The 12,749-nt window shown below is 36.4% G+C and overlaps 1 protein-coding gene across 5 annotated transcripts in view; it reads left to right on the top strand.

Annotated features, from left to right (window-relative positions):
- The window catches only part of RGS12 (regulator of G protein signaling 12), a 90,285-nt gene that overhangs the window by 56,872 nt on the left and 20,664 nt on the right, over positions 1 to 12,749 (top strand). For all 5 annotated transcript variants that reach the window (XM_030020994.2, XM_030021001.2, XM_030021028.2 and 2 more), the window contains 7 exons: positions 233 to 325; positions 1,531 to 1,674; positions 5,918 to 6,097; positions 7,364 to 7,517; positions 8,766 to 8,842; positions 10,621 to 10,821; positions 11,790 to 11,863. In XM_030020994.2, the coding sequence (XP_029876854.1) occupies positions 233 to 325; positions 1,531 to 1,674; positions 5,918 to 6,097; positions 7,364 to 7,517; positions 8,766 to 8,842; positions 10,621 to 10,821; positions 11,790 to 11,863 (923 nt within the window). The remainder of the gene's footprint in view (positions 1 to 232; positions 326 to 1,530; positions 1,675 to 5,917; positions 6,098 to 7,363; positions 7,518 to 8,765; positions 8,843 to 10,620; positions 10,822 to 11,789; positions 11,864 to 12,749) is intronic.

A 12,749-nucleotide genomic window follows, 5' to 3' on the forward strand; every position in this document is an offset into this window, starting at 1 on the left:
ACTTGATGGATTCTTCTCAATTGTATACGTTTAAAAAGAAATGAGAAAGAGGAGAAGCACTAGGCATATATTGGACATGCATTGATTTTTACTTCAGAAGAAAACTAGACTGTGAGACTGATTGAAATGTTACCATTACACAAACTTATCAAGCATTATAAATATGTTGTTTGAAATGGCAAGTAACTTCATTTCTTTGAGACATTTATTTGTTTGTTTATTTTTCCCACAGGAATTTCTACGGAAAGAATTTAGTGAAGAAAATATTTTATTTTGGCAGGCCTGTGAATATTTTAACCATGTACCTGCACATGATAAAAAAGAGGTAAGTCAATGTTGTATTTCAATACCTCGTGTTGCTTCTTCAAAAATTGTTACTTCTTCAAGATTATTGAAATTATTGGAGCTGTGCTTGGTCTTTGTACTGTGACTTCATTAAAATAGGGTTGGAGCCTCAGTCTAATTTTCTCAGTCCCCTGAGAGCACTGTCCCAAGTTTAAGATGTTGGATATATTTAGACTGCAGTAAAGTGCAGAGGTAGCTCTGTAAAAATGAGCTAAGGTATACTGGATGTTGAAAAACGTCTAGCTGCAGCAGCCCAGTGCAAGGGAGTGCAGAGCAAGTTAATTTAACGTGTCAAGGAGAGGTGAAAATTAGCCTCTGTTGTGCTCTTTCAGCTGGACTGCCTTCACTAGCCAAGATAATGTGTTTATAACTAACTTAGATATATCTGCTGCTCTAAGTGTAGTCATGTTTGTTCACAAATTATGAGAATCTTCATCTCATCCTTTTAAGATAGGCCTACATTGGTCAGGCAGTTTTGGTGATTTTTGATTTTGTGCAGATTGGCAACACTTCTGTCTATACCACAGACAAATCTAGTCAGGTTTACACTGTGGAAACGGTTTCATCTTCCAAGTCCCTCTTTGCTCTTTTGTGGACCATTGAGGTTTTTTCCCCACTTTCTTCTGTCTTCGAACAATGTATTTTCTGAACACCACCCTTAAGAGCTCTGAGCTCAGTTTGGTGGTTTTTTCATTATTTCCAGAATGTGGGTGTTTCAAAGTAAACAAGTTAAAAATAGAGCATGAATGGTTTTGACTGTAAATATTCATATATATATATATATATATACACTTACCTTTTTCTAAATTCTAGAAATTGAAGCTTAGAGGATTTATTTAAATAGTAACTCTTATGTAAAAGGTCTAAAATCTAAAAAATGTATTCTCCTTTGTAAGACAGCATTTGCTGTGTTTCGCTTCTAAAATTATCAAACTGCAAAAATAGTAATTTTTATTTGATGGCAACTTTTACTGCTTAAGAAATATTTGATGAATATTTGTCATTTTAAAGGAAAAACCCTATTTATATGCCTAAAACTAACAAAAGCTGTTAAATGAAAAATGCTTATATATTAAGGAAACTAGAATGGCTGTATATTTTGGAGTGGAATATATCAGTGTAGGAAATGCCTGTCTAAAAATATGGTTTTAAAGCAGACATACATTTAGCATTTCTTTTCTGTAGCTTTCTTACAGAGCTCGGGAGATCTTCAGTAAGTTCTTGTGTAGCAAAGCTACAACCCCAGTTAATATTGATAGCCAGGCACAGTTGGCAGATGATATTCTCAATTCTCCGCATCCAGATATGTTCAAGGAACAGCAGCTTCAGGTAACCATAGAAAACATGACTGCTGTACATTTATGTCTATTATCTTTTCCTTTGAAGTACTTTAAAATCTATACAAGTGGTTTCACATGCTGTATATTTTACTATGTATAAAAAGACATTGAAGTCAAGATCGCATATGGTGTTTGCGTATGATTGTTTATTCTTCTCTTTAGTGGACAATTGCGTACACAAATAGTGTCTAATTTTGGTTAAAGTGGTTTGTACAATATGTCTGTTGTATTAAAGGAGTCCTTCCCTTATGCTTTAATAGAACTGTCAGACAAAGAGCTTGTTAAAACTGTTGCTGCCTGAAGACCTCTGAAGTGGATGTATTTTAAATAATTATTGATGTTCAGAACAGAACAGTTATGGAACAAGAGGATACATTTTACATTTTCTGTAGAATTTAAGTTCTTTTTTCTCCCAAGTAATCTGTTTGGTAACTCTCCCACCCTAACAATTTGTTAGTAGAACTAATTTTGAGATCATGTTACTCAGAAATCAAGGATATAGCTTGAACTGAATAAATGAAGCAGGTCACAATCTTAGTCTTCGTACAACCTCAGATCGCATGCTTTTGAGGCAATCCGAGCAGGTGGGTATAGTATCTTCCTTCATCTGCGAAGTGGAGGTAGAAAGGTAGGTTTAACTGCTGGGCTGGTAGCTTCTAGCATTACAACATTACAGCTACCCCCCATGCACCTACCAAGGCCTGAGGCTTCTGTGGGAATTACCAGCCACGATGTTCCCAGACGTTTTTTCATGCATTCCTCATCTTGGCTTTGTGGAGCCCATGCCTGAATTCCTCTTCATCCTCTCCCAGTTGTTTGGTGGAGCAGATGGTGCTCTTATGAGGCTGGTGGCTGGGCTGATGCAGGTTTTCTTCCGTCTTTGAAAACGCTGTGTCCTTAGGTTGGAGGGCTCATCAGGTGGGTGAAAATGCTGATGTGAAGTGCTTGCCGTGGGTCTAATCCCAGCCACGTGGCCTGTCGGGACCTGGCCTGCTTATCTCAAATTGTCAATGCCTCTATGGTTGTCCCATCAGATCTCTCAGTCAGGGCCTGTTCCTCCCACGGAAAAATTAGGGGAAGCAGGATGAGAGTTACTTCTGCCAGAGCAAGCGGCCTTGGAGCTTAGGTGTGCCCCTGGAGGTGTGTTGCCTGGCTGAGGTCAGTGCTGGGTAACTGGCTGCCTTGATGGCTCTTAATATCTTGGTTTCGCTAAGCGGTGGTTCTGCAGTGGATCGCTTTTGTGGGCCTGGTGGGTGGTATGACCTCGGGAACACAAAACTGTAGGTGTGTGTAGTTAGCACAACACACCCGCAGACTTTCAAAGTTCAGCTTGCGGTGGTGACACCATATTAATAATGCGAAGGCTCTGCTATTTGTGGTCTTTCACAAGATTTTTCAGATGTCGGCACTGAACTATATAGCGTGCAAGGGTGCTGATCTGTGGTGGTCATTGGGTAAGTGTTATGTGATGCTGGGGAACAGGGAGCGTTGCTGTAAGGCTGCAGTGGAGTTGCAGATGAGTGTGTGGGAAAGTGCCTTGGAAAGCACTGCCGAAACCATTAGCTCTCAAGCACTGCCTGTTGGGAATGCTGCTGGAAGTTGCCTTCTGTCCATAGCCTGACAAATTTGCCCTTGAGCCTGTTATTAGAGGCGGGGTAATATGACAGTGTGGATGTAGCCAAAATATCTAGTTAGGATTTCACTGTTTCTTGTAATAGAATAAGAACAAGTATTTTGAGTGTTTCTGGATGCAAGACAGTGTAGGTCACCTGAAGATACTAAAATAAGAATAAAGTATCATTTACTTCATGTGGAGTTGCATAAATGGATTTAGGTTTTTCTACCCTTGTTTACGTGTAAAGTTCAAATTATGCTTTTATAAGCTATATTTCTCTTTCTCATTTGTAAGAACAAGAAATAGCATCTGCTAGATTTTTCCAAAAAGCAGAATTTAGTGTAAATTTACATGTGTAAATTAATATGGTAATAATGCTAAATGCAGGAAATTGGGTTTGTAGCGTGGGCTAGCAATATAATAGGGCAGATGATGATCAGCTCAAGATAAAGTAGTTAAGCTGTCATCACTCTGTCCAGCAAAGTTTAAAAGGTTGGAATGTTTTTGCTGTATTAAGTATATTTAATCTACTGACTTCATATCTGCAGTAACTCTCTTTGTGTCTCTTAGGAAGAATAAAAGAAAATATTGCAGAGAACTACCTAGCATGGAATAACAATTTTACCTTCTTTTGGTGCTAGATTCTGTGACAGGAAACTCTGAAAAGCTTTGTTTTTCATCCTGAAACTGTATTAAATTTAAGGTATTTAAGGTTAGCTGCATTGTAAAATAGTGTCTTATATTTTGGGGGTACAAATTGCATTTAGCTTAAAATACTGTGATTTGTTGAGTGTATCCTCTATACATTTCCTTTCCTTGAAAACCTCAAGGACAGGTGAAGTATTTTGTGGTTTTCAATTAGCTTGGTTTTTGCATCTGTGTTGGTACGTGCAGGCTGCACCTACCATTTTTCCCTGATAACTAACCTTGTATCAGCAGTTCATCTATGAGTCTGTGAGATTGAGGCATTTTGATGTCTTGTAATTGCTCCTCCGTATTTTACGCTATTTTGGCAATACACCACAGTGTTATTCAGTTCAACAGAACTCAATGTTTCCAAGCTATGTGCATTGTGTACGCTGAATAATTTGTTGAGCCTTGACCTTAAGACTACGTGTGCTCTGAAACTAGTTGACTTTTTGAATTTTGCCAGTATACCTGCGGTCAGAGGATTGTATCTTATGTAGCATGAGAGAGACATTCCCCTTTGTGAACAGTTTTCTCAAGTGGGAAGAGCCATTGACACTGGATTGTCTCTTTGATACTGCATTGAGGGCACGTTAGTCGTTGTGCTGAGCTGTTTCAGAATGTTAAGCTGGCAAAACTAACCCTACAGAAGTATTTTTTCCATAGTTTACCACGTAGAAAACAGTTTGTTAGAGGGCCCAACAAACACAACGGGTGGCACCTAAGAGGGAATGGGAATATAGGGGGGAAGGCAAGAATGTGGAAGTCAGCATTCAGTTTGCATTAAGTTTCTGTGACACTGCAGCATCTTGCAGTTTGCCAGAAAAGCTTTGGACTAATGGTTGTTGAGAAGGGTGTCTCTGCACAATCTGAAAAATGATTTCCATCTGCAGCTGGGCCACAGTGGCTTAGTGATGGACTTCCCTGTAGACTCTTGGGAATGCCATAACCAGTTGGGTAGTGTGTACTATTCTTTGCTTGTAGGGAATTTGTTATGTCCAAAGAAGGCAGTATTCGTACTGTTTTTTCAGATCAAGTGAATCACTGGAGAAGATATAAAGGTAGAAGTATGAATTCACTTAAAACTATAGGTTTGCAAAAATGGAACAAGAAATTTAAACATCGTTTAGCATTTAACAAAGAACTTTTCTTCCTTTACTTTCATGAATTTAGCTTTGGCTAAATTAGCCTAAGACATTTGCTTCTGGCCTGGTATAGAGCTACTTCCTTCCTATCTAGTTAAAGATAAATGTTGGTCTTGCCCAGAGCAGCCATTTTAGGTAAACTGTTCTTTTTCAAGGTCTTGGTTTTACAGCACCAAAGATACTGATTTTTTTTTTTTCCTCATATGATTGGGCACATGATCATTACATAATACTGTGAAGGACTCTTTGCTCCTCCCCGCGTCAGTAATTAACCTTGTATATCTTGTATCACTGTGTGCTACTGCATGTTGTGTTTATATCATATTCCTGAGTTTTAGACCATAAACTTTTTTCTTGTTCACAGCTACCTTAAAACACACTTGTATAATTTAATCCTGTCACATACAGTACTGATGTAATAATCTTTAAAAAATATTTAAAATGGCTAACTTGCTACGCGCTTCTCATAGAATGTACAAAGGCATAAATGCAGTAGAAGATGTCTATGAGGATGGTGTTGTCAAGACTCTACAGCATCTCAGCTTCTCATGCACTTTGCAGAAATCATAGCATTTTTCCAAACCTGTGCTAAGGCAATAGATCAGATTATGTTTCACTTTAAATTGATGTAGTGTATATAACCAGGTCTAAACAAAGTCATGCCTACTGCTGTTTACAGGTTAATGTCCTAAATTTTGTGGGAGTTGGCTGTTGTGAAAGAGCTTCATTTTCTTCATGTGTTATTTAAGCTTATGTAACCATTATCCATTGTGTTTTAATTTCAGATATTTAACTTGATGAAGTTTGATAGCTATACTCGCTTTCTCAAATCCCCCCTTTACCAAGAATGCATCTTAGCTGAAGTAGAAGGTCGTCCTCTTCCTGATCCTCAGCGTGTTCCCAGCAGCCCCACTTCTAAACACAGTATCAGTTCAGAGAAGTCCAGTATCTCAACACCGAAAAAGGTTACCTTTGTATTGTTGTTATCTGAAAACTATGCTCTTAAATAATGTTTTTCAAGTTCTTTAGAAGATCAAAGATAATATATAAAAAACAATTAGAATGTTTGTTCAGTGGTGCTGGCAAATATAATTACAAAATCTTTATGTACTCAGGAAAATACTTTTTTTTTTTTTAATCCATACCTTTGAATCAGCTTTCTAGCTATTGACTTCCTGAATATAATTTTAAATCTTTGTTATTACTTAAATATATGTGTACAAATAAAAAAACTAGTATTATTTTACTGTATCAGTTGAGAAGCTTATTTTGATTGAATATTGGAATTAAGATGTGATATTTTAACCTTTGCTGAGAGCAGACATTTTATCAGAAGTTACTGGAGAAGGCTTAACCTAATCTAACTGATCTTTGCCAAGGATAGTTTTTTAATTTCTTAACCCCTATTGAACTAAGATAATTCTGTGTAAAACAGATACAGTTGCTTAAAAACTAGACCTGTAGTCTTACTGATGTCCTAACATTATTTAGAGTTTATTTTTTCTTCATGTAGATAATACCACCATAGTATTACATAACTGTATGGGTAAATTATAACTTTACATTTTTCATGTCAATCACTACACATTAGCCCATCTGCTATTATGTATTTTTATGACTAGGAACCTTTTTAAAAGTAGTATTTTAAGGAATACTCTAATAATCTAACAAGATAGATTGTTAGCTTGTTAAAAGCAAGTTTAGTTTAATATCAAACATTCCTGATATTTGTATTCTTCAGCACTAATAAATACTTTGATTATACTTGTAAATGTTAAGCAATACTTTGTCATTGTCTTTAAATGCAGTTCAAGTTCAAGCCTAGCCTAGGAAAAATATCTGAAATACTGAAATGAAATTCTGTGTTTTAAAAGCAAGGCAAATGGCCTTTCCACATTAACTTAGGCATTACTGGTGAGCTGTGGAGACTGCTTTCATGTCTGCAGGAGCTCTCTGTGGCTTGTTTCCAGCTACTGTTTTGTACTCCCTATCACATAGCACATTTCCATCTATGTATTTCTTTTTGTTTCCACTGTTTTTTGGGGGATTTTTTTTTTTGTTTTGATTGCTACTGAGAGGCACGCTGGTATATACACTTGTGAGTGGAGTAAAGATGACAGCTAACCTGACCATCACACTCTCGTTTTGGGAAGAAGTGTGGGAAGGTTTATGTTAGGTAATATACTTACAACTGTGATCCAACCAATGATTTAATTGTGTTTTGGTGATAGTTAAGTGGTAAATCAAAGTCAGGAAGATCTTTAAATGAAGAGTCAGGAGAGGAGGACACTGAGAAGAAAAAAAGGGGAACATTTTTCTCATGGTCAAGAAGTAAGAGTTTGGGAAAATCACAGAAGAGAAAAGAAAATGGTGATTATCCAAATGGTGAGTATTCACATTCCACTTTGTTGCAAACTTGTTTCAGCAATAGATGTGACTAATCTCATCATGTTTAGTTTGCATCTAAGTGCGTCCTTGGGTGTGACAGAGGGAAAAGAAACTGTCAAGTCAGAAGGCCATAGCGGGGCTAGTATCACTGGAAGTTTTGTGGAAGCAGATGTCCAAATAAGTAGAAGTATGAAAATATTTAAATTTGTTTTTATTGACTTCCAAGAGACTTTTTTTCTGCTTTCCAGTAGACACTGCATTTCTGTGTGCTGGCAATTGCTTTTTGAAGCAGAGAGCTACTATTTTTATAGTGAGATAATTTCAACTCTTTACAGAGAAGTTCAGGAGCTGTACATGCAAATAGTGCTATAGTTACAGCTATTTAAAAATTCCTCCATCTGCATTATCCTACTTTTCTTTCTTTTATTAGTACCACACAGGTATGTTGACTTTTGAACACACTTACTACCTGTTTCCACCTTTTCTGACTAAAATGAAAAAAGAAGAGTTAGACTTGTGAAAACCCTTGTAATCTGCTGTTTTGTTACTTAACTGTTTTTGAGAGTTTAACGAAGAGTTCCCCTATGAAAGCACCTGTACATGGCCTTTACAGGAAGAGATGAAAGTTTTACATTAACTCATTACATTGTGTTAAAAATAATAGAGAAATTCCACTGAAGCACCAAATTTGGACCATATTGTTACTGTGGTTTCTTCTTCGCTGTTTTCTAGTAAAGGCCCAGGTCCACAAGGTATCTTTGATCTTATGGATAGTTTAAGTGTTCTCATTATACTAATATGTGAAAAGACATCAGAGGCATTTGCTAAGATTATAGACTTAAACTTCTGAAAGTGACTAGTGATTGTCGTAGACTTTAGTTTTCTAACACCATACTTGCACTTTAAAAAATATTTATCTCCCTTCAAAATATCTGAAGAAGCAGAATAATTTATAAATTTTAAAATACATTTTAAGATTAAAAAAAAGGGGGGTTTAGGTTGGGGTTTTTTTAAATATAAAAGCAAGTAGGGTTATTCAAGGGTTACATAACCAAGAAATACTTGACCAAATATTGTTTTGGTTTTGCACACTTCAGTGCACAATATGAAGTTTTGGTGTTTTTTCCTTTAATGAAAAAAATTATTTTGCTGACCAGAGGAGCTAATATTTGAAATAGCTTTTTGTATTATAATAAATAATAAAAATAAGCCTTTTTACTGATTGCTCATTCTTCCCACAAACAGATTCTATTCAGTCCAATGGATTATCATACAGACGGGAATCACAAGGCTCCATGTCATCAACTGCTAGTCTTGACTTGGTAATGACCAGCTCTTAATAACGAAGAAGTGGGGAAGCAGTGAAAACAGTGAATTACTAATTTTCTAAGTAGTGTGAAGTAATTTGTTTAAAGTAGTAATTTGAGAAACGGTCTTTAAGTGATACAATTAGAGGGCAAGATGTAATATTGAGCAATTTTAGAGTACTAGAAATGTAACCGAGGTTGTGTTCATATATTGCTTCTTATTTTGTCCTTGTAACAGAATGATACCCTTTGCATCTTGTCTGTCTTAACTTCAGACACCAGTAAACTTCCAGAATATAAGTTTGCCTTTCAAAGGGAGCTACTGTACCTCTTTATAAACAGCTTTTTCCACCTACCAGAGCTTTGAGATTCTGTTCTGAACAACGACATGTTAAAGCTTTCCCACTGCTTGACCTGTATGCAAGTTGTGTTAGGCTGATTTCTGTGGTACCAGTGTCTGTCATGATTCTTTCCTCTCTGTTTCTTTTAAAGTTGTGAGTTTTTCTTCTTGTCATTATAACTTAACTCTGCTCCTAAAATCTGAGGAAAGAGAGGTAGGGAATTTCATTGCAAACACTGATTATGTCATAGTATGTAGGAAAATCATCATCAGTGAAGACATTGTGATTTCTAACCATCAAGGTCTACTTTTGCAGTGTAAAACTAATGATATGCAAAATTAAAACAGTGTTAATAATAGAACATAAATGTAATACTGTATTTTAACTGTGTTGATATGGAGGAAGAATATAAAAAAGGAAATTTAAAAAAGTTTTTTTGTAGTCTTGGTAACCCTCTAGTAGACTAGATTCTAGCAACTATGTAATTTTGCCTATGCTACAAATATTGATCAGGGAAGCAAGCATGGCAAAGACATGTTTATTTCTGTTGCAGAAAGGTCTTATCTTAAAAAACAGAAAACGCAAAGCCTCCCTAAAGCAACAACCCCTCTTTTCTCTCCCACTCCAACTGATTGTCAGAAAGTTACTGTGATTCGGATGAGAAGCAGCAAGTTAAAGAGAAGAGAGAAAGCAACATGAGCACCCTAGAAGACTGTTGAAAACAGTACTTTTGTAGTGTCCTTTTAAGTTATAAGTGAGCTTTTTGTTAAATTTTCAAAGATACTTTTGATATTTCGTAGTAGTGTTACTATTCTACTGTTACTCTAGAATAAAGGTTAATGCTGTGCCCTTTAGCCTTAACCCATAACATTGTACTTTTTCCCCCTTTGATAAAAAAAAAAGCATGTCATTAAGTGAATTATTTTAAAATTCTAATTTCTCTGTGGTGTATTTGTATGTGTAGCATTCAGATTATGTTGAAAGAATAGGAAATTTCGTTTGAGGAACCTGATGTTTAAGGTGTTCCTCATCACTGAAATGTTGATTCAAAATGTGCCAATGGTAATTTTTACATCAACGTGTCATTATTGAGTATAGACACTTAGCTATTTGGAAGATAATAAGATTTTATTTACTTCTTACACTTTTTGACTAGGAGTTCTGTGCTGTAGTTTGAGAATCTTGTAACCTGTTTTACACCCTCACTGTCTAAAACTTCATCTGTTCTTGAAATACATTTAGATTTGTGCAGTGCTGTTATCTTTAAACATTTGGTTTTTTTTCAGGATTTAAATTTATCTGATATTTGTGATATTGGGAAGGATTTCTAAACTGTAAACTTGGTAGAAAGTATGCTTCTTAGCTTGGTTTGATTTGTACAGACTCTGAAAGTTTATGCACACTCCTAACTTTCCCATTGGGCACTGACTTTTCTTTCTTTTTCTTGTCAAGTCGGAAGCCTCAAGATTACCTGCATTTGTACCAGATAAAGAGAAATCCCCCAAATACTGCTGTATAAACCTGCCGGATGGTTCATCCAGCAAAATGGCTGTTAAATCTGGATTCTCTATCAAAGAGGTGCTGTCTGGGCTCTGTGAGAAACATGGCATTAACATAGCTGCAGTGGACCTTTTTTTAGTTGGAGGTGATAAGGTATGGCATATTCCTGTGCTTTTTTAAAAGTGTTTTCATATTTATTTTACTAATAAGGAATTGTGTTCTCTCAGTAGTAATACATATCTCCTGGTTCTACCTATAGCTTTACATTGGCAATGCTAGTTAATTGATGCAGAATTTTAGTGAAACTAGAACTGGTAAAGTACTGGGGTTGTGGTATCTACATTACAGAAAGCGGAATAGAGCTTATGACAAGGATTTCCTTATAATAATTAAGTTAATTTAGGTATCTAGTCCATGTAGTTTGTCCAGGGTAATGGTTAGCTTGTACTTAACTGAAAGTATCCACAAAGAAAACAAAGGTGTGGTAGTAGATTACTTCATTAAAGTAAAGAAACATAATGACATTCAGTTGTTCAAAGATGAATGAGATGAATTCATGCTAGAATTAAGGTAGATGTTTTAATATTGAGGAAAATTTCTAAGACAGCAGTCTATGCTGAGTGGAGGTGATGGCTCTTATTCCAACAGAAGTGTCTCCAATTCAAAGAGGAGCTGTGGATGTGAAACATTTATTGTCTTAAATGTGTGCTTATGATCTATCTAGATGATTACAATGGAAAAAACCAATGAATGTGCATAGTTATGTGCCTGTTCTTTTAAATCATTAAAGACTGTTAACTTGCCATATTTTCCAATGCATCATTCTATGTAATAATTTATTTAAGTTGAAGGACCTAGGCTTGTTTTGAAACACCGAGTTCCTGAATGCCTGCTGACTCCAGTGGGAGTTGAAGTTTGGTCATTGTCTCACAACTAGCCAAAATAAAATACACTTTAGTCATGTTGCATATTGTAAATGAATATCCACTAGAATGCATACAACCTATATTAATAATTTTCTGAGTTATCTGACATGTTTTTTAACCACTCAGCTGTTCTTTTTTACATATCTTAAAAATAATTTGTGCTCTCTTCTTTTGTTCCTGACATGTGCTCTGTAGCCACTTGTATTGCACCAAGACAGTAGCATCCTGGAGTCTCGGGACCTACGTTTAGAAAAACGCACTTTATTTCGGTAAGAGTCAAAAATACTATCTTCCTCTGGCATTTTCCACCCCATTTTCCATTTTACTTTTTGTAAGTGCACTAGAGTATATTTTCAGTTAGCTGTGCAGCAAAACAGTAGCTAGTGCAGAAAAGAATTTGTCTGAATCCAGTATAAAGTCCAGTTACCCATGCAATGCAATGCAACATCTTAGATTGTAATCCAGAACCCAGCATTAGGGGATCTAAGGTTCCCATTCATTGTACAGGCACGTTAGAAGAAATAGGCCTTAGTGTCAAGCAAAGTGTCTCATGTGAAGAAGGAAGGTGACCTAATGTTTGTAACTGAAGATGATTGACTTCCATGTCTTGCAGCTAACTTGCGGTTTGAGTTTCTATTAAAGTCCATTTTTCCTTTAGATTGCAATAACACTTATGCAGGAGAGATGCATTTAGCATGGGGATTCTCTGAGTTGCACAAGTGCCTGAGTTAGGTATCCTGCCTGTGTTTAGGCACTGATGTCCCTTAGATTTAGAGCCAGCTGCAAAGTGCTTCCTCTACAGGTTATGGTGAGATTAGGGTACCTCTAAAAGGTAATTCAGACGAGGGCAACCGGGGTAAGGGTCAATGGGAGAAATGTGGGCCTACAGGAACATTTCAAAATGAGTAGAGCAGAACCTGGAGAGTTTTAAATGCTGCAAGAGGAAGGTTTCTGGATTGCTGTCTTGGATACACGTGGGATTTTGATGCCAATGTTCCAGTTTAGGGACATTTAAATATTATTATGATGTCTAACTGCTCAAGCTGAAGCAGTTGTGACCAAGCACACGGGACAGATCTGCAGGCCCAGAGGGATCTTCCACATCAGGAAGAGACTTGTTTAGTAGGTTGAAGCAGCACAAGAATGAGATGGAAA

This window comes from Aquila chrysaetos, chromosome 1, assembly GCF_900496995.4.
Source record: "Aquila chrysaetos chrysaetos chromosome 1, bAquChr1.4, whole genome shotgun sequence".
NCBI lineage: Eukaryota > Metazoa > Chordata > Aves > Accipitriformes > Accipitridae > Aquila > Aquila chrysaetos.